General features: G+C 63.2%; 3 protein-coding genes across 5 annotated transcripts; 1 reads left to right on the top strand and 2 right to left on the bottom strand.

Annotated features, from left to right (window-relative positions):
• Window positions 1–1,664: 1,664 nt before the first annotated feature.
• LOC310702462 (E3 ubiquitin-protein ligase RNF19B-like) lies at window positions 1,665–6,991 on the bottom strand. Its single transcript, XM_083493940.1, has 8 exons — window positions 6,429–6,991; window positions 5,004–5,251; window positions 4,779–4,926; window positions 3,687–3,849; window positions 3,453–3,567; window positions 2,959–3,096; window positions 2,438–2,618; window positions 1,665–2,068 (listed from the first exon to the last, which is right to left on the bottom strand). Exons 1-8 carry the CDS (start codon window positions 6,866–6,868, stop codon window positions 1,906–1,908), a joined length of 1,596 nt encoding a protein of 531 aa, XP_083350066.1. The 5' UTR covers window positions 6,869–6,991; the 3' UTR covers window positions 1,665–1,905.
• Window positions 6,992–10,861: 3,870 nt separating this feature from the next.
• On the top strand, window positions 10,862–15,401 carry ZNF513 (zinc finger protein 513; the record flags this gene model as incomplete). Of its 2 annotated transcripts, none has more annotated exons than XM_083494467.1 (4): window positions 10,862–11,142; window positions 11,325–11,483; window positions 11,641–12,302; window positions 14,274–15,401. In XM_083494467.1, 4 exons carry the CDS (start codon window positions 10,862–10,864, stop codon window positions 14,927–14,929), a joined length of 1,758 nt encoding a protein of 585 aa, XP_083350593.1. In that variant the 3' UTR covers window positions 14,930–15,401. The 2 variants fall into 2 exon arrangements, with proteins under 2 accessions (XP_083350593.1, XP_083350594.1); XM_083494468.1 differs by having other exon boundaries at window positions 10,990–11,142; window positions 11,709–12,302.
• A 623-nt stretch (window positions 15,402–16,024) lies between these two features.
• SNX17 (sorting nexin 17) lies at window positions 16,025–20,442 on the bottom strand. 2 transcript variants are annotated; one of them, XM_083494628.1, is made up of 15 exons: window positions 20,190–20,442; window positions 19,543–19,617; window positions 19,246–19,363; window positions 19,079–19,143; window positions 18,879–18,989; window positions 18,550–18,640; window positions 18,325–18,412; window positions 18,157–18,226; window positions 17,960–18,052; window positions 17,593–17,796; window positions 17,285–17,407; window positions 16,906–16,983; window positions 16,714–16,788; window positions 16,581–16,625; window positions 16,025–16,474 (listed from the first exon to the last, which is right to left on the bottom strand). In XM_083494628.1, exons 1-15 carry the CDS (start codon window positions 20,250–20,252, stop codon window positions 16,355–16,357), a joined length of 1,419 nt encoding a protein of 472 aa, XP_083350754.1. In that variant the 5' UTR covers window positions 20,253–20,442; the 3' UTR covers window positions 16,025–16,354. The 2 variants fall into 2 exon arrangements, with proteins under 2 accessions (XP_083350754.1, XP_083350755.1); XM_083494629.1 differs by having other exon boundaries at window positions 16,581–16,622; window positions 20,190–20,395.
• Between the last annotated feature and the right edge of the window lie 34 nt (window positions 20,443–20,476).

Genomic DNA, 20,476 nt, shown 5'->3' with positions numbered 1-20,476 from the left:
CAACCATGGAATGGTCTCCCTCGGTGGTGGTGGACTTTCCTTCCTGGGAGGTTTCTAAGCAGAGATTGGATGGACACCTGTCAGGGATGCTTTAGTTGAGATTCCTGCAGTGCAGGGGGCTGACTAGATGAGCCTTGGGGGTCCCATCCAGCTTTACAAAACTGTGATTAACAGGGCTTGGTTCATTTCAGACACTTCTCTCCTTCTCTCACTGTGAAACAGCTTATAATCATTGAATTGTAGAGGTAGAACGGACCCCCAGGGTGGTATAGTCCAACCCCCTGCAGTGTTGATGGCCACCCAACCTCTGCTGAAAAACCTCCCCAAAAGAGCTTTCCCAGTTGGTCTGCTTGCAAACGGGGCTCCCAGATGCTGCTCCTGCTTGCCTGGTGGCCATTCAACCAGGGGGGGCACTCTGCTCTCACCAGGGACAGAGAGACGGCTGGGGGCTGTGCGAAGCACCAGGTGATCCCAGGGCTGTGAGTGAGGTAGCAAGAAGGCTGGATCCTCTCCCCCTGTCCTCCAGCTGATCACCAGGGCCCTCTCCTTTGCAGTGGGGTCCTTTTGAGGTGCCTGCCTGGCCCAGCCCAACAGGGAGGAGGAGGGGGGTGTGGATCTGTTCCCCCAAGCGGCACAAATCTCTGGCCTGGCCTGGTCCTCTGCAGCCCCCATTCACCCTGCGTCTGGATGATGAACCAGCTGAGCACTCCTCAGGAAACAGGGCTGCCCCACTGCTCCCTGGCTGCCTAGGCTGTAGCTGGAGGTCCCAGGTTCAGTCCCTGCTGGCGTCTCCAGAAATATCATAGAATGTCTGCAACTCGAGAGCTGCTACCGGTTGGTGTAGGCACTACCAGGCAGGAGGGACCAATGGTCTGGCTTGGCATTGGGCAGGTTCCTATGCCAGTTCCACAGTTCAAGCCCTCATGGCCCCTTGGCTCACCTGACTTGAGAGAGAGACCCCAGACCCTGGTCTGGTCACCAAGAACACAGCTGGGTCGTGTGAACATAAGACAAGCCCTTCTGGATCAAGGCTCTTGGGAAACCAGCAAGCAGGCCCTGCGCACCAGAGCCGTCTGCCCTCCTGTGGTTTCCAAAAAGGGATTCCTGGCATTGCTGGCTGCAACCCTGAGGCAGGGCAGAGCCATCCTGGCTGGGAGCCACGGAGAGCCTTTCCCTCCTCCATTAATTGATCTAATCCTCTTTCAAAGCCCTCTAAGGCTAAGCCATCTAGGCCCTAAACGCAGCGCCTACTCTTCTTTCTCTCTGGCAGGGGTTCTGCTCTTTGCCCCCAACACACGGCCCAGTCTCCACTGAACGATCTCTGCCCTCTTGGGGTCGTTTCCAACTCTACAATCCTATGATTCCTCCTCCTGCACAGTCAGCTCCAAATCGTCTTTCTCGCTCAAGATGTGGCTGGAGAAATCCAGCCAGATGAGCGGGGTATTAGTATTTATTATCGTTATCACCATCCTCCTCCAAAGACTCAAGTGACAGCTCCTGTCCCCCCCGCGACTCAGTCCTCTCCACCCTGACTGACCAGCTCCCCCCCCCCAGCTGTGCTCTGCAGGGTCCTCGAGGGGAGGGGGCGCAGGCTTCCTCCGGGTCCCTGGAAAGCGGAGGCGCTGCTCCCTCGCCCCTTGGGGAGGAAAGAGGAGGCCGGCTTCTCTGTGAGCTGCAATTTTATTGCCTCAAAGCACCAAAGTCCAGAGCCTGAAGTCGTTGACGGGTGAGGGGGGGGGCACAAGTGCAGAAGGTGCGCAGGCAGGCAGGCAGGGGGGTGGATGGGGGGCATCTGCGCTGGCCAGTCCGGTGGGGGCGGCGGGCGAGTCCGCCTTTGCAGCAGCAGCAGCAGCAGGCAGGCAGGCGGCGACCTGGGCGCGAGCCTCGCTCTCCGGGGAAGCGGCGTCACTCCGTCGTCACTCCGGCCAAACTGCAGCCGTCGCTGGTGTAGGTGAGCGAATCCGTGGAGAGGCTTTGGCCCGACGCGGCGCTGCAGAGGCTGTGCTCGTGGGCGGCCGGAGGCTCCGTCTCCACCTCCACCGCCACCTCCATCCTGTTCCGCCCGTCCCTGCGCGGGGCAGAGACCTGGGTCACTGGCGGCAATGGCGTAAAAAAAGCCGGGGGGCATGATTTTATAATAACTTCACTTCTAGCCCACGTTTCCCCTCTAAGGCGCTCAGTGGCGTAGCGTGGGTTGTCAGCACCCGGGGCAAGGCAAGTAATTTGCGCCCCCTAACCCGTGGATTTGCGCCCCCTAACCCCCAGATGTTGCGCCCGGTGCGGCCGGGCCCCCCCTGCACCCCCCCACGCTACGCCACCGAAGGTGCTCAGATGGTTCTCCCCGCCGCGTTTTCTATCCAGAGCAACCCTGTGAGGGAGCTTGGGCCCGGCGCTCTAGCCACTAGACCGCACTGCCCCCGCCGCCCCCTGGACTGACCTGCGGGAAGGGGCCTGGGCTGCTTCTTCGCTCCACGGGCTCTCCGGGCCCTTCGGGCAGGACTCCTCCAGCTGCCCGCTGCTCCGGCTGGGCAGGAAGGGGGCAGCCATGGCGGCGGCGGCGGCAGCGCTCCCTCCCTCAGCCCCCATCGGCGTGGGCAGCGCGGCCAGCAGCTCGTTCACTGCAGCAGGCAGAGGGAGGAGGAAGAAAGAGGCTTTGCTCGCAGGCAGGTGACGGTCGGCTAATTTATACGGCACCTTAAATGAAAAGTTCTCCGGCTGGCTTTGATAATGGCACTGCAGCAAAAGCAGCAGATAAATGCACAACCAAATGTTCCGGTTGGCACCGGCAGGGAAACGCCCGGCCCGGAGACAAGGATGACCGGCAGAGGGTCTCTGCCCCAAAAGGCCCTTCTGTACCGCAGCCCCCCTCCCGACTGAGAGCTCTCCGCCCACCCGGTGAGGACGGAGCCTTGGCGGAGGGCGAGGGGCTTCGGGCCAGGCCGCCCGGGACTCACGTACGTTTGGCGAGGTTCTCCAGCTCGACGGCGCTGAGCTCGCCGGCCTTCCTGCGGGCGCCTCCGCAGCCCCAGCGGTTCCGGCACAGCGAGAGCACCACGACCCCGTAGACGTAGGTGAGCATCAGGGGCACCCCGACGCCTGCGGGCAGAGAGGCTGGCGTGAGGCGCGGCCCAGCAGCAGAGAAAGCCGCCTCCGGCGAGCGAGCTCCAGGCAAGGCGTCTCTCCCAGCCCTTCCGGGACCCGGGACCGTCTGCTCCAGCGCGGAGCCCCAGCTCCTCCATGAAAATGAAGCAAGAGTCTAGTCCTGATGGGTCTAACAAGAAGAGGAGCAGCTGCATTCAGGAGCTCCACGCCCTGTAAAGTGACTGGCAGCAGCAACTGCCCTCCGGGGTTCGGGGTGGGGGATTCTCAGCCCTTCCGGGACCTTCTGGTTGCGAGGCGGGTGCTCTGCCCACTGAGCAGCAGCGCCCTCTGCGCCCCCTGGGGGCCCTTACCCACAGTGACGGCGGTGATGACGGGCGACACGAAGAGCGAGAGCAGGATGCTGCTGGCGACCGACAGGCACTGCTGGCAGCCGGAGAGCTTGCTCTTGCGCCCGTGGCTCAGCACCTGGCGGAGAGAGGAGGCGGCGGCGGAGGGGCAGTGGGACTCCTCGCTCGGGGCCCCTTCAGGCCGGCGCAGCAGGACGGGGCCCTCGCCCAACCTCCGGGGAGCCGCGGCCCCCTTACCTTCTTGCCCATGTAGATGGGGATGCCCAGCGTGATGACGGGCACGGCGATCCCCGCCACCAGCGAGATGACCATCGGGGCGCCCAGCACCATCCCCACCTGCCACAGGACCTTCCGCGTGCGCGACCAGCGCTTCTTCCCCCAAAAGGTGCAGCCGGAAGGACTGGGGGGGGAGGAGGAGGAGACAAGGGGGGAGTCGGCAAGGGGGGGTCGAAGAGCACCCACAGGAGCACCAGAGCGCCTCTTCTGGGGGCCCCCACCACCAGCTCCCCATTTCGCTTTCGGGGGCTCCGTCCAACTCGACACTTCTGTGAGTCTATGAATTTTGGAAACCTCTCCCAGATCCCTTTGAAGATTGGAGGGGAACGGATCTTTGACAGGTGGGGCAGCCCAACTCACCTGCCCATCACGTGACATCCTAATGACTGCCGTGTGATTGACAGGCGCCCACCCACCTGCCTTATTTTCGCCTCCCTCCCTCCCTCCCTCCCTCCTGAGAATCCTCCAGAACATCTTTTGCTCCGGCGGGACTTTGCTTCGTGGGCCACCTTGGCTGCGTGTCATAGAATCACGGAGCTGTTGAATTCTAAAGGGCTCCCCGGGGTCATCCAGTCCAACCCGCTGCGATGCAGGCGTCGCATCCAAAGCATCCCTGCTCGGTTGGGAAACTGTTGCCCACCGAGCTGATTATTTTCTTTGGGTTTAGGTTGCATTCCGCCCTGCCATTTTAGCAGGAGAGAGGGATGGAATATTTCACTGTATAAAAAAGGATAAAAAGGTAAAGGGCCCCTGGACGGTTAAGCCCAGTCAAATTCGACTTTCCGCTTTCAGGCCCAGGGAGCCGGGCTTTGCCCGCAGACAGTTTCTCCAGGTCAGGGGCCGGCAGGACCAAGCCGCTTCCCTCTAAACGCCCAGGGAGGCGCGTGCAAACCCAGCCGAGCTCCCTTCCTCCCTTTCGCGTCCGCTTCGACGGGGCTTCCTCCGGGCAAGCGGGGCGAGGAGGGCCTTAGGCGGCTTCGGCAGGCTCGGAGGGGCCAAGCCTGGTCCTGCTGCCCTTGCCTTCGGCGGCCCCTTCCCGCCCCCCAGTCGCACCTGAGGAAGTGGACGTCGGTGATCTCGCGCAGGCAGAGCCAGCAGAAGAGGCAGCCGCAGATGGTGCAGTTCATGCGGTTGCAGCTGCCGTCGTCCACCTTCATGATGAGCGCCCCGCAGCGCGGGCAGACCTTGATGGCGTCCTTGTCTGCGGGGAGAGAGGCGTCCTTGTCTGTGGGGGCCAGGCCCAGAGAGAGGGCCCCCTTTAGGGCTGCGGCAGCCTGCCGGCGCCCCCTCCGCCCTCGAGAAGGGGGCTGCACTCACCCTGCGCGGCTTCCTCCTTCCGGATCAGCTGCAGGGAGAGCTCCCGGGCGCCCAGGGGCGCTTGCTGGCTCCATTCTCGCCAGGCCTGCTGGCACGAGGCGTCGGGGTGCCAGGGCTGCCGGCAGTGGAAGCAGAACTCGGTGCGGCAGTCCGGGCGGGCGCAGACCAGGCGCGGACACTCAGCGCAGCCGTAGGCGATGACCGCGTAGCTGCAAGCAGAGGCGCTTTGAGAGAAAGGGGAGCCCGACAGGCGCGCCCCCAAGTCTGCCACTGCTGGGAGCGGGAGGGAGAGCGGGGCTCAGCATGGGAGGCGGGCCTCGCCCTTCCTGGTCCTCCCCGCACAGTGGGACATTTGCCCCCCCCCCTTACTGAGACCGGGCTCTCACCTAACCAGATGGTGGTCCTTTCCTGACCTGGCAGGGGGGGGGAGCAGTGAGCTCCACTCTCCACCCCCCCCCCAAGGAAGGCCCCGTGAGACGGCTGGCCGGAGCCGCTGCCTGCTGCAATCTGGGGGCCCCGATTCTGCAGCCGGGAATAATCAAACTCTGGTCTCTGGCCTCCAGGCACCAGAGGCTCCCGGCCGACCCGGGGGGGGGGAGGGGGTCCTGGCCAGCCGAGCTTCTGATGTGCCTGGACGGTCTTCCTTCCCGAGACCTTTAGGTCTTAATACTTCCACAATCCCATTCAGAACTACACGTGTTTCATCTTAATTGACGGGAAATGTGTGAGGTACTGAGCGGGGAGGGAGCGGGATAACTTTTCAGTTTTCAGCTTCGCAGTTCCATCCTGGGAACAGACTGAGCTGCCCTTCGGCGGAGTCCGAGCCCCCGGCAGGAAGCACAGCTCCTCCTCACCCCACCCCCGGCCCAAGGGTGCTGAAGGAGGCTTGGGCATGGGCGTAGCCAAGGGGGGCAGCTCCCCCCCCATATCAAGTAAAACAAGAGAAATACTTATCTAACTGAACAATCACGTTTGTTCTGCCCCCTCTAAGAAAAGTTCTGATCTCCCTAAAACCAGGTCCTGCCCGCCAGGCGGGGAAACAAAGTGAGCGGACTTGGGGGGCGCGGGCGGGCTGTGCGCAACAGGCAGGGGCGCCTTCCCGGCATCCAGGGGTCAAGGACTGGACGCCAGGATTGGACCCTGCTCTTTCTGGGGGTCTCCCTGGGAAGAACCAGCCGAGCGGCCTTGAGCGCCCTCTGGTGGGAGGCTCTGGGCAGCCCCACCATCTCCCTCCCTCTCCCGGGGGGGGGGGTCAGGCAGGGGAGGGTCTCCCAGGGCCGTCGGGGATTGGCCACCGGGCCCTTGGGCGCGCAAAGCCGGTCCTTTCCTGGAGCAATCGGGCCTTTATCCCCCCCCCCGCCGCCCCGCCCCGCCGGCCTAGCGCACCTGCAGTCCGGGGCTGGGCACCAGCGCGTTCCCGGGTCGGCGACGAGCAGGCGGCGGAGCAGGTACTCCTCGTACTTGTCGCGCAAGGCGGGCTCCGGGCGCAGCAGCTGGTGCACCTCGGCGGGCTGGAGCGGGGCCGGGCAGTGCGGACAGGCCAGCTGCACGCGGCTCTCGCTGATCTCGATGCGCAGGTACTGCTGCAGGCAGGTGAGGCAGGACAGGTGCGCGCACGACGAGAGCTCCGGGAAGGCCGCCGCGGGCTGGGGCAGCAGGCACAAAGGGCACTCGCGCAAGCCCCCCGGCGCCGGGGTGGACGGGGCCCCCGCCGACGCCGCCTCGGCCGCGCTCAGCGCATCCTCCGGCTCCGGCCTCGCGGCGGGCTGCCCTCCGGAGAGGCCCGAGGCGCCCCGGGAGGGAGGCCCCGCCGGCGGCCGCTTCATGCTGCTGCTGCTGCTGCCGGGCGACGGTGCTGCTGCTGCTGCCCCCGAGACTCAGGCCCGCGGGCTGTCCGGGCGGCGGAGGGGCGCCCCGGGGCCCGGCTCTTCCCCATCCCCGCCAGCGCCCTCAGAGGGCCCGGCTCATCGCCTGCAGCTCGCGCCTCCCCGTCCACTCCGGCTGCGAGCGCAAGCAGAGCCCCAGCGCCCCGCGCATCCGCTGCGCCAAACCGCGCGGCTAGGACGGCCGTGCCAAGGTCTCCCGGGGAGGAGAGGACCCCGCTCTGGCAGGTCGGGCTTCCCCCGGGCCTCGGGTCCTCGGAACCGGCAGGGCTCCGGGGTCGCCGCCGCCGCCGCCGCCTTACCGGCCTGGGTCTGCTCGGCGCTCAGCTGAGCATCCCCGCAGCTCCAGCGCCGCCGCCGCCGCACAGCATCTTGGGAAGGTGCCCCCCCCGAAAGCCCCGCAGTGACGGCTGCACCGGGAGACGCCACTTGGCCCCAAGGACGCGAGCGCAGAAGGGAGCGAGCGGGGCGCCCGGGAGACGGAGCCTTGGTCAGCAGGGCCGGCGCAGGGCGAGGTCCGTGGCTTCCCGGCTGGCAGGCAACGGTGGCCGCGGGCGGGCGGGCGGACCGTGGGACTGGACTCCAGCGGACCGCAGGCCAAGGAACGGAGAGGCGGCCGCGCCTTTAAAACGGGGACCGGCCTGAAAAGGCCCCCACGGAACGAGAGGACCCTCGTGAGCCTCCCCGCCAGCGCGCCCTTCCCACGGGAGCCGGATGGAGCCCCCAGGGAAAGGAGCCGTGCACCCCCGAGGAGCAGCTGGGACGATGGCAGCGCTGGGGTTTCCCTGGCTTGCTTCTGAGCTGCTCGTCTGTCCCCGGCTGGAAACAGAGCGCTGGGGGTGGCGGGGATTGCCGCGCCCGCCTGCAGGCCTCCTCGGGCTCTTCCAAAGGCGGGGAGAGGCCTCAGGGCCCACACCCAGGACTTGGGGTCCTTAGTGAAAAGGGCTTTTAGGGGAGCACTATTCTCCATCCAAGATGCATCGCCAGCAGCCCTGGGAGGCGGCCCTCTGCTGCAGCCCCTCCTGAAGCGGCAGCAACCAAGGAGAGCCCCCGAGGCAAGCTCTGTCCTACAGCAGCTCTGACCACTGGGCAGTTCCCCCTCATGGTCAGCCAAAGCCGGCTTCCCTGCCCGCCCACCCCCGTCTGCCTCTAGCTATTTAATGGATTCAGCTGGAGTCGGTTTTGGGGAGCTGGGCATGTGTGGCAGCAGAATACTGGTTTATTTTCAAGCCTTTGAGTCCCATCCGGATGGACAACCGAGTTGCCTCTTCCTCCGCCCTGAAAGACTTGCTTTGCCAGCCCCCCCCCCCCCGCCTCGCCCAGTTCGTCTTCCACTGTGGCTCCAGCGCTGGTCGCAGGAGGACCCAAACTGGACATGGAACTTTTGTGCTTCTGTATATAATGCAAGGCAAGGGGATACCTGGGACCCCCTGCCCCCCCCCCCCACAATGGGAAATGGAGCGAGGGGAGCTATTGCCACCCCACACAAGGGGGCTTCTCAAGGGTTCACATGTTTTGTTTTTAACTTTTGATCCTGCAAAGGGAGATCTATGCTACAAGAGCAGGGCGCTCTGCACTTCCTCTCTCTCCACCAAGGTTGATGTAAGAAATTCCCTTAAGAATCAGTGGCGAGACCCGGGATGCAATAATCAGTGTGTGATGGGGCATCACCTCTGAAGCAAAGCAGCCTCCAAGCGGGGAGTGTGTGGAGACCCCATTCTTCTGGGGGCCCCTTTCATCCCCAAAGGTCCCCTTGGGTGCAGCTGCTGCTGCTGCTGCTGCTGTTCCTCGGCTGCTGCTCCCTGCCTACCAGGCTCCACCTGCAGCCCCTTGACTTCAGTAGCGGACAGGGCAAGCAGCTCTGCCTTCACCCTTGGGCAGCAGTGAGGGATCATTGTCTTACTCACATCAAAGTCTTGCCAGTATTCAACATATGAAGTGATGAGAATCAGGCAGGCAGGAATCCTTCAACATGACAAATTCCCATTGTCCAGTTGAAACTGGAGATTGCAAAGACATCTTTCCCCATCACAGAGAGGAAAAAGGGCGGGTAGTGACAGGAAGAAGGAGAGATTATTTTTATATTGTTTCCCTTACCGCCACAAAAGTTTAGAGGATATGTGACTATCTAGCCGTCATGCAATCTGTGATTTGGCTGCAGGTCCTCCGACATACCTGACGATGCTTGTTTCCCCCAAAGCTGTTTCTAAGGGTGGGCTACTTGATCTAAAGCAGAAGAGTTTGGGGGCTAAATGCAGCGCCATCAAGGAAATTCGGGGAGTCCCACAGGTACCCCGGAAGCCTGAGGAAGGGAGCCCACAATTGTTAGGACACTGCTTCTCAAAACTATGGGGTGCCCAATTGGTGTGCAGTTTCCTTTTTGGCTCGCCGCTGTTCCTCTCCACCCCTCGCGGGGTCCTGATCCAGGGATGCTCTTGGGGTCCCTCTGTCGGCAGCTTCTCTGCGGGCTCCGCTCCCCCTTCTGCCGCTCCTTCCCTTTGTGCCCCCCAGTCTAAAGGGCGATGCTTCCTCACGGGCCTGTGGGGGGGGGGCTCCAAAGGGGTTTCAAGCTGCGGGCGGCTTGCAGGTGCCGAGTTCCCGGGGTTACTTTTGGCTTCCATTCCACCGCTGTGCTGGGAGCGTGCAGGATCCCACCTAAAGACTGCAATCTTATGCACACTTACTAGGGAGCAGGTCCCACTGATCTGAATGGGCTTGCTTCTGAATAAATATGTTTTGGCTTGAAGTGCACATTTTATGCGTTTTCTCTGCTGATGTTACACCAGCGTAAGATGGCCAGTTCTGCAGGGCCAGAGCATTGCGCGTGATTCTCCCGCAGCGTCCCGAAAGCAGACCTGGGTTAGAAAGAGCAGCTCTCATTGTTTCAGGATGGAGACCCGTTTCTCCCTCTGGGGAATTCTCCCTTCTGCCCTGGGAGAGAAGACCCGGCAGGTCCTTCAACCCAGAAGGAGATGGGCGGTTCTCTTCTTGGCCTCTGTGCTCTCAGCATCAAAGGGGCCAAAAGGGGGCGGGTTGCCGGGGATGGACCTGCAAAGCCCCCACCCCCTGCAGACCCCTTTCCCCACCCCATCAATGGGACAGCAGGAGCCCCGCCTTCTTTTGGGCCCCCAGGACTCCCAAACCCAAGCGATGACGTCACCGGGGGCGGATCCATGGTGGCTTCAGCCCCGCCCCCTCGCTTCCGGATTTCTGCGCACGCGGATGGAGGAGCATCCCTAGAGATAGAAGAGGGTAGAGTGACAAGAGCATAGACGGGGCTCCCCGACTCGGAGCGCGGCTCCTCCCCGTCGGTTTCTCCTTGGCCGCCTCGTGGAGCTGCCGTCCAACTGGGGCTGCTTCTTCTTCGGGGAAGCGGCGGTTGCTCCGCGTGGTTTTGAACTTTAAATGCCCTGACAGCACTCGGAGCCCCAAAGACCAGGCTGACCTATCAGGACTGTAACCCAGGCGGGCCTCGCGCGCAGAGTTACAAGCTCAAAAATGCGACCCGCCCGGGGAGGGAAGAGTTCTTAAGTGGGAGGATGCCCACTCTTCAGCGGGCATAGCAACGGGGGCAGGAGGGGGCCTTTCCGTGGCTGCTTCCCCCGCTGGGGAGGACCAGGCGCCAGACAGCCGAGCCCCTCGGAACTGACACGCTGCTGATCCCACATTCCTCCCTTCCTCTTCCGCCACGTGGATCTCTCTCTCTCTCGCCCGGGCCGGACTCTGGAGCTCTGGAGCTTCAGGGCGGAGCATCTTCCGCCTCCCCGTCGGGCAGAGGCGGGCGGGCGGGCGGGCGGGGAGGAGGAGCAGCCGGAGCGGCTGTCAAGGCGGAGCCCGGAAGGCGCCGCCCCAGGACGCCTCTAGACTCCGCGCTGAGTCTGCGCTCTCGCCGCTCCCGGTCTCGCTCTCGCGAGGGCAGCGACTCCGCCTCCCGTCATGCCGCGCGGCCGGGAGCGGAACCGGAAGCGCGCGCTTCTCTGGCCGCCCGCCCCGCGGATGGGCGGGAGGAGGCGGAGCGGGAGCGGCGGCGGCGGCGAGAGGCGGGGCGTCGCGGAGGAAGAGGCGGGGCGGCCCCGGAGCAGCGGCGCCGAGCGGCCCGGCGAGCGGGAGGCGCCCAGGGCTGGAGCCGCCCGACGCCGCCCCGCCAGCCCCGCCGCCCCCGCCTGGGCCGGGCAAGATGCCCCGCCGGAAGCAGCGCCACCCGCAGCCCGTCAAAGGTCAGCCGGGATCCGGGATCGGGGAGGGGGCGGGTCACGGGAGCCTCTTCCTCCTCCTCCGCCGCTCGGACCGGGCGGGGGGGTGGGTCCTTTCCCGGGTTGGGGCGGGGCTCCCGGGACCCCGCGCCCGCGTCTGACCGGGGCGCCCCGTCCGGCCCTCTCCCCGTCTCGCTCTCTTGCAGTGGACGCGGCGGGCGCGGCGGCGGTCGATCCTGCGGGCGAGGAGGGCCTGGCTCCGCCGGGCGCCTTCCTCTCGGAGCACGAGCTGGAGCTGGAAGACGAGGACGACGAGGAGGAGAGCGGCGGCGCCGCCGGCCTCCCCTTCGAGAAGGACTCGGAAGGTGCGGGGGAAGCGGGCCGGGAGGGGCCGGAGCGCAGCGCGGAATCTGGGGGCGCAGGGGCAGGGGGGCGAGGAAGGGCTCCCCCAGGGCTGGCAGAAAAGGCTTAGGGATCGCTCGCCCCTCCCGCCACGGCGGTAACCCCCTGTTGTGCCAGCAGGAAAGGGACGGGCCGAGGCGAGGATGCCCCCCGCTGCCCCCCTGATGCCCCCTCCTTGTGTGCCGCAGACTCCCTCGGGGGGACGCCCGGACTCTCGTCCTACGTGCTGAGCGATGAGGAGTTCCCGCCGCTGTGCCAGGCCCAGGACAATGGCGAGGGGCCCGGCCAGGCTTGCCAGCACTGCGGCCTGCCTGCCCCCGCCTCTGCCGCCTGCTGCCCGCCAGAGGAGGAAGAGCTGGAGGAGGAGGAGGAGGAGGAGGAAGGTTCCGCCAAGGGGCGGGTGGTCTTCTCCTGCCAGCTGTGCCCCTTTGCCTCACACTACTCCAGCCACCTCAAGCGCCACATGAAGACCCACAACGGGGAGAAGCCCTACCGCTGCCCGCACTGCCCCTACGCCTCGGCCCAGCTGGTCAACCTGACGCGCCACCTGCGCACCCACACGGGAGAGAAGCCCTACCGTTGCCCCACCTGCCCCTTCGCCTGCAGCAGCCTTGGCAACCTCAAGAGGCACCAGCGGGTCCACGGCCAGGAGCGCCCGCTGCGCTGCGGCTCCTGCACCTGCCGATGCGCCCGGGGCAACCCCCTGCGGCGCCACAGCCCCGGGGCGCAGGGGGAGTCGGAGGCGGAGATGGAGGGGCCAGCGGCTGCGGAGCAGGAGACAGGTATGTGGGGCAGGCCGGGGGTGGGGGTCCAACCCCTTGCAAAGCAGAAAGACTTCCTGACAGATAGCCGCCCAACAGCTGCTTAGCAATCTCTAGTGAAGGAGAGTCCACACCCTTATTAATGAGGCAGTTCCATTCCTGAACAGCTCTTACTGTCAATAGCAGTAATAAATAATGTTATTGTTTTTACCCCGCCCGTTTGGCTGGGTTTCCCCTGCCACTCTGGGCTGCTCCCAACAGAATATTAAAAACACGATAAGACATCAAGCATTAAAAGCTTCCCTAAACAGGGCTGCCTTTAGATGCCTTCTAAAAGTGAGATCGTTGTTTATTTCCTTGACATCTGATGGAAGGGCGTTCCACAGTGCGGGCACCACCACCGAGATGGCACTCTGCCTGGTTCCCTGTAACTTGGCTACCACAGTGAGGGAACCACCAGAAGGCCCTTGGCACTGGACCTCAGTATCTGGGCAGAATGATGGGGGTGGAGACGCTCCTTCAGGTATACTGGGCTGAGGCCGTTTAGGGCTTTAAAGGTCAGCACCAACACTTTGAATTGTGCTTGTACCAGGAGCCAATGTAGATACTTTAGCACTGGTGTTATATGATCCTGGCGGCTGCTCCCAGTCACCAGTCTGGTTGCCGCATTCTGGATTAGTTTTAGCTTCCGAGTCCCACCTAGAGCGCATTGCAATAGTCCAAGCAGGAGATAACTAGAGCATGCACCACTCTGGCAAAATAAAAAAATTCCTTCCAGTAGCACGTTAAAGACCAACTAAGTTAGTTCTTGGTATGAGCTTTCGTGTGCAAGCACACTTCTTCAGATACACTGAAACAGAAGTTGCCAGACCCTTCTATATGGCAGACCAACACGGCTATCACTCTGGCAAGACAGTCTGCGGGCAGGGAGGGTCTCATCCTGCGTACCAGATGGAGATGGTAGACAGCTGTCAGGAATCTCTTCCTAATGTTTCATGGGTATCTCCTTCTTTGTTCTTTGAATCAAAGAAAGGAGATTCTGACTGAATGTTGGGAGCAACTTTCAGACAGTAAGAGCTGTTTAGCTTTGCAACAAAAGGATATTGACAAGCTGGAAGGGAGACCAGGATGAGCAAGGAGTCTGGAAATCCATCCTTACGAGGAATGGTTGTGGGAGTTGGGTCTGTGTAGCCTGGAGAAGAGAGCCAGAGTTTGACCCCAGGAGGGGAGAAGGCTCTTGGCCACTGCGAGTGCAGGAGGCTTGACTAGAGGGGCCCCTGGCCTGATCCAGCAAGCTTTTCTTATGTTTTTATCAATCCTAGCAATGTGGAGTTGTAAGGGGGTGCTGAGGGTCATCTAGTGCAGGAATCTCAACTAAAGCATTCCTGACCGATGACCATGAGAAGCCTGGAAATGCTGTCCCCTGGAAGATGGAGCCAGGTTATTTTCTGCTGCTCCAGGGGACAGGATCTGAAGCCTTGGTTTCACGTGACGAGGCAGGAGATTCCGACTTAACATTAGGAAGAACTTTCTGGAGGTGAGAGCTGTTTGAGAGGGGAATGGGCTCCCTCATACGGTGCAGGACTCTTCTTCAGTGCTTGCTTGGCCATCTATATCAGCAATTCCTGAGCAGCAGCACTTCCTACGTAAGGGATTGGACCAGGGGACCCTGGAAGTCCCTTGCGACTGATTTTAAGCCATTCCCAGCAGGGTAGTGGGGAACACTCTCCTCAGGCCCCTCCTTAGCTAAATAAATAAACCAGCAACTCCCTTTTTCTGCTTCCCAAGATGGTGGCCTCCTCATTGGAAGGGATCTCCAGCCTAACCTCTACGGGGCCGGCAGAGTCCAGCAGTGTGGGAACCAGCTGTGGAGCAGAGAAGAGGAATGGGGGGCTCTTAGGTGGACACTGCGTGCAGGAGCGCAGAACGTGGGTCACGTGTCCCGGGCTGCAGGGGTCCTTTGCCCCCCTCACTGCTCTTTCTCCTCCGCAGAGCCTCCGCTCTTGGCCCCGGGCTCCCCGTTCCTGAGGCCCGAGGACTCTGCGGCCGTCCTCCCGGAGCTGCTCTTCCCCTTCACATGCCGGGCGTGCGGACTGGTCCTGGAGGCGGACGAGGGCCTGGGCGAGCCGGTGTGCGGGCGCTGCAGCCTGGCGGTGCTGGGGGCGGAGCAGTCGTCGCCCAAGGGCTTCTCGTGCCAGCTGTGCCCCTTTGTCACCACCTACCCCAACCACCTGGCGCGGCACATGAAGACGCACAGCGGAGAGAAGCCCTTTGCCTGCGCCCTGTGTCCCTACGCCTCGGCACACCTCGACAACCTCAAGCGCCACCAGCGCGTGCACACGGGAGAGAAGCCCTACAAGTGCCCGCTGTGCCCCTACGCCTGCGGCAACCTGGCCAACCTCAAGCGCCACGGCCGCATCCACTCGGGGGACAAGCCCTTCCGCTGCCGCCTCTGCTCCTACTCCTGCAACCAGAGCATGAACCTCAAGCGCCACATGCTGAGGCACACGGGGGAGAAGCCCTTCCAGTGCCGCGTCTGCCCCTACACCACCGGCCACTGGGACAACTACAAGCGCCACCAGAAGGTGCACGGCCAGGGCCTGCCCGAGGAGGAGGGGGGGCCCAGCCTGGACAGCAGCCTGCCTTGAGGGCCCGCGGGGGGAGACCGCAGGCACCCGCCACACCAAGGCACCCGCCTCCTCCCGGGTGCCTCCGCATAGGAATAGGCTCAGACTGCAGGAGGAGACAGGGGGGCCTCTTCCACTCGCCAAACAAGCCCCCACCCCCAGGACTGGGGGAAGCAGCTGTAGGGACCTTTGTGGGGGGGCAGTGCAGTTCGTGCCGGCAGCAGAGCACTGGGACCTCCTTGGCCAAAACGTGGCTGGGCACTGCCTGCTCCTGTGGATTGGGCCCTTTTCACGTCACCTGGAAAAGATTGTATCTGTGGGGCAGCAGAACACTCCCCCCCCCCAAAAAACCCCTCCGACTGAGGGCGGTTCTTGGTGCTTTCCTGTCCTCTCTGTGCCTCCTCCCCAGCCCCTTTTAACTGTGGTTGCTGCGTGAGTCTGTGTAATTTATATCGTGTATCAACGCATTAAACTGTTTTCTTATCTTGCTTTATTTTGGCTGGGGGAGAGCAGCAGAACCGAAACTCACACGCGGCAACCGGCATGGCTGGGAGGTGGCTTCCCCCTCCCCCCCAAAGGAAGTAGGTGGTTTGGGGAGTCTCCCCCCCCCCCACGTAAACAGCACAGAAGGGGCAGTTACCCTTTCTCTGTAAAGCAGGAGAAACGCGGTTCACACAACTCTCTGCAATTCTATAGAACTTTGCAAAGACCAGACGTAAAACTTGGGCATTTTTATTCCACCAAGTGCCCCAGCTGCCACTGCGGTTGGAGCGATTGAGAAGAACGCTACAACACTCCCAGGGATGTGGATTATGCTTTAGAAATAATATACTTGTAGCTATTATTTTCTCTTTATTGAAAGGAGATGTTGGGTGGGACTTTGGTTTTGGGACATCCTGTATCACACCTGGACATGATTTTGGTACTGCATATTTTATGTAAAGGCTGTTATTTAAAGAAACAGACACTTGGTGGAATATAAATGCCCAATTCTTACATCTGGTCTTTGCAAAGTTCTGTAGAATTGCGGAGAGTTGTGTGAGCTGTTTCTTCCTTGCTCTGTATTCCTTTGTGTTGCGTGAGGCGGGAGAAGGCAGGAGGAGACGCAGACAGGACTTCCCAATCATGAGCTATTTAATCATCGCCACAAACATTCGTTCGTGTTCATCTGTAAACAGCAGGGAGATTAAACGAGATTACAAGCCTAGCAGTTACACAGAAGTCTATTGGCCAGCGCCAGAGCTGTGTCGGATCGCTGTGCAAAATGTCCACTCTACCCTAATTTGGCGCATATGGAGCTGAAGCCGCCAGCCGGCAACCCCACCGTCCCGGGGCCCGGAGGGAGGCGGGGTGGGGGGCGAGGAGCCGGCTGGGGTCGAGGCACATCGAGGTCAACCCGGGAGGTCGTACATTCCACATGGAGGCGGGGGGGGCGGGGCAGGCCGCTTACAGGTCCTCGTCGCCGATGCCCTCGAAGGCGTAGTTGCCGTGGAAATCGTTCGCCCCGATGTCAGTGGCGGAGCTGGAATGGCTGATGGCCCTCAGGCTGACCGAGCTGAGCTTGCTCTGGGGGAAGAAGGGTGAGGGGGGAGCGTTAAAACAGGCAGCCGCTTGGACCTGGGGCTAGATGTCCCCTGGGGGCCCCTTCCACAAGTCAGGGGACGCTACTCACCGCAACCTTCGTGAGGGAGTCCCGGCTGGCATCGGGCGAATCCTGCTGGGACAGGCAGACATGTCAGAGGAGACCAAGGCCCCCCCCAGGGGCAGGCTGGGGCAGGGGTCTGGTGGGGTTAGGGGCTTCTTACCAGGAGAGGGGGGGACTTCACGGCTTGCTGGCTGTCGGAGCGCTGCAGGGCTCCATTGGCTCGCCGGCGAAACATCTGGTGGGGGGGGGGGAGACAGAAAAGTAGGTTGGTCTTGTGGCCCTCAAAAACAGGGTGGCTCTGTTTCCGCCCCCCGCCCTGCCCCCAAGGTCTGCTGGGGGCCCAAAGCCTCACCTTGCGGATGCTGCCCCCGGACTTCTTCACCATCAGCTCATCCACCATCGACTGCAAGCAGATGCTCAGCATTATCGCCTGCAAGGGTGGGGGAGACCTTGTGACATTAGTCCCGCGCGCCACGCTGCCCCGCCCCCCCCCCCCCAGCAAGAGCCCCGGTTTTGCTGACCTCAGGCAGGAAGTCCAGCCACTTGCGCCATAATTTTGGGGCTGTGAGTCAGACTAGAATAAAATCCGGTTTGCATTTCTCAAGAAGCGTTTGGAGTGCGTTATTGGGCAGGCATGCTCTCGAGCGCAGAAGCGGGTATGGGGCAGGGCAAGGGGGTCTCAGGCGGCTGCCCCACAGGGCTAAGCCCTCCCGCCTCACTGCTGGGCCTACCTGGGGGCTGGTGATGGTGACCCATTGCAGGCGGTCCTTGCTCATCAGGTACTCAAAAGCCAACTCCAGCTTCACCTCCGACTTGCTGCCTGCTGGGCCGGACGTCCCGTTATGCACAGGGACCTGGAAAGGAGCAGGTGTGGGGGTGTGAAGCCTTTCTGCGCTTGCGGGGGGGGGGGGGGACGGACACACACGACACACCCACAAATTGCCAGGGGAGAAAGAGGGCCAAGAGGCAGCCACCTGCCCAACTGGCCAGACGGGCGCAGGACTGGGTGCAACTGAAAGGGGCTCCGCGCATGACTCACTGAGGACGTGACCCTCCAGCAGCGCATGCGCGTCACTTTGAAGCTGCCCTCCTTGACCTGGTCGCTGGGCAGCTTGACCTGGAAGTTCAGCTCGCTGTTCCCGGCGCCCACAATGACGTGGCAGCCCTTCTCGGGGAAGTCCGTCACGCAGGGGTCAAACTTGAGATAGCCGTAATACTTGAGCGTCTGCGCCAGGCGGATGAACTGCGCCAAGGAGAAAGAGGGTGGGAATCTCAGCGTTGGAGGGGATACTAAAGGGTCCTCCAGTCCAGCCCCCCAAAACCCAGGAATCATAGGCAGCGTTGGAGACCCCAAACAGAGGGGCTGGGGACTGGCAGCGCCCGACCCACGCAGGGTCCCAACCAACCTCCTTCTTGGAGACTTTCTCCTGCAGGGACTTCAGCTGGCGATGCTGCTCTTTGTTTGCCAGGATCCAGCCCCTCTCGATGTCGGCCACCGTCTGGAAGGGGAAAGGAGAGGAATCTTGGGGCTGCGCAGAGTTGGAGGGGACACCAAGGGTCATCTAGTCCACCCCCGTAGCCCAGCCAGGGTCCCGGCGCTTACCTGGGCGTAGAGCAGGTTCAGCCCCACCCGCTGCTCCATCACGTCATCGTCGTAGGCGGAGTCCCAGTAGCTGCGGGGCGAAGAGGGAGCAGGGGCCGTTAGAGGGACTGTGCTGGCTGGGGGTCTGGGGTCTCCCCCCCCCCCCCGCGGCAGCTGCCGCCCCCTCACCTCTTGCGCAAAAGGATCTTGTACTCCGGGTTGCGGAGGCTGGTGACGGAGACGTAGGGCAGCTCAAACTCCTGCAGCTTCCGGATGACTGGGAAGAAAGCCAAGACAGAGCTGCAGCACCAGCCCCCAGACCAGCCCCCCCTTCCCGCCCCCCCAAATTCCCCCTCCTTTCCCTCCCCGATCCTGCCAAGCAAGGCGCACATAACAGCAGGGGGGGCCACTCACAGGAAAAGGCCCCGTCCTTGGCTTCTCGCACCAGGAAGAGGTGGAAGTAGCCTATCAGGTCCTCTGGCAGGTCCAGCTTGGAGGCCACGGCCTGCGGACAATGGGGAGCAATTGGGGGGGGGTCACCAAAAGCAGCTGCTTCCTCCCTCTTTCCCTCCCTCCCCTGGGGAAAAAGACCTGCCATCTTAAGAAAGGCAGAAAACACTTTCAAGGCATTCAATTACAATCTGCTTTCATGTTTTAACTTTGGTGCGTCTTGCTAAGCGCCACCGTTAACGTCCTCTTGGTTTTGTTAATAAACCCACTGCCCCCCCCAAAAAAGGCCTCACCTCCAGGACGTCCTCCGTCTGGTCCGAGGTGAGGAGGGTGACCTTGACGGTCTGTCCATTGGACAGCAGCACCTCCAGCTGCACCTCCTCCGTGGGGATCTGCTGGGTCTCCTGGGGGGGGGCACAAAGAGGGTCAGCGCCTGGCCCTTCGCCCACCGGGCCCCTCCCTCCCTCCCCCCACCTCACCTGCCCTGCCTCACCTGCTGAGCCTTGCGCAGGAAGCTGTTGAAGACCTCGCTGCCTCCCAGCAAGGGGTCCTGGCGCACTGCGGGGGCACAAGGACGAGAGAAGGGCAGCTGTCAGCCCGGGGGGGGGCTCCTTGCTAGCCCCCCCCCTGACCCTCAAGCCCACCTTCCCAGGGACTCACCTGCCTGCATGTATTTCTCTAGCTGCTCCCGCCGCTGCTCCACCTCCACGGGGGTGAGGGTGAAGATCTTCTTGGGGGGGAAGGCGGGCACCACGTTGGCCCCATACTCCTTCCGGAGCTGCAAGGAGGGAGAGCGTTTCTGCGCCCAGCCTGGCTCCAAAACAAGGGGGCCAGACCCTCCCCAGCCCCAAACACGGGGGGGAAACACTCAGCCAACCCCCATGGGCCAAGCATGCAATCCATTGGAAGGGACCCCCGAGGGTCATCCAGCCCAACCCCCCAATGCGCCCCCCCTACCTGTTCATGCAGGCCCAGCAGCTGGGAGTAGCGCACCTGGCAGTGCAAGACGCCGTTGACATGGATGTTGTAGGCCTGCCAGGGGGGAGGAGGGGGCAGGTCAGGGGCCAGAGCAACTGAAGGGGCAGCAGGCACGGCAGGGGGGGGCCCTGAACCCGCTCCCCCCACCTTCTTCTCCTCCAGAAGGAGGCTTTGGGGGGCCGGAGCAGGAAGGTCCGTGCCCCCCCAGCCGGAGCAGAAGGGGAGGACTCGGTGCCCAAGTGGCCGCTTGGCGCAGCTGGCACACCCCCCAGGCTGGCAGCCCGACGGGCCCCCTCCCTCCTCCGAAGGGGGTCTCGCTTGGAAATGGACGGGGGGGCGACACTGGTGTGACTCTGCCCCGGTAAGTGGGGCAGGACGGGAGGTCCCGAGCGCTGCGCCCCACACTAAGGCCCTCTGGCCTGGCTGTTTTGGGGGGGGCAGCCGGAGCCCGAGGAGCCCTCGTCCCGGGAAGGAGAAGAGGGCAGCCGGCCAGCCCGGCAGCGGAGGCCGCCCCGTCGCGGACACCCCACCCACCCGAGCGGCTGGGGGGGCCGGCCGGGCCGAGCGGGGCTTCCTCTCCGGGGGGCGTCCTCCTCCTCCTCCCCCCCCCCCGTCCAGCCACGCACCACGTAGGCGGCGTTGGCGCCGTCCGCGGCGCGGCTCTCGGTCTCGGGGATGGAGAAGTGCATGGCCGCTCGCTTCGCCTCGCCCTCCGCTACCTCCGGCCCGGGCAAGGGCCCAGCTCCGCCGCCCCGACAGCCGCCGCTGCCGCCGCCGCCATCTTGCGCAAGGAGAGGCGGGTCCCCGTCGGGGCGGGGCGGCTCCTCCCCCTCGGGCTGGCCGCAGACCGGGCGGCGGCCACGAGGGGCGCCAGCAAGCCCAGCGCCGCCCCCGACGCCGCCCCTCCGAGCCC

This window comes from Podarcis liolepis (genome assembly GCF_965112155.1).
Source record: "Podarcis liolepis genome assembly, chromosome: 3".
Classification (NCBI taxonomy): domain Eukaryota; kingdom Metazoa; phylum Chordata; class Lepidosauria; order Squamata; family Lacertidae; genus Podarcis; species Podarcis liolepis.
This window is presented reverse-complemented; position numbering and strand designations above follow the sequence as displayed.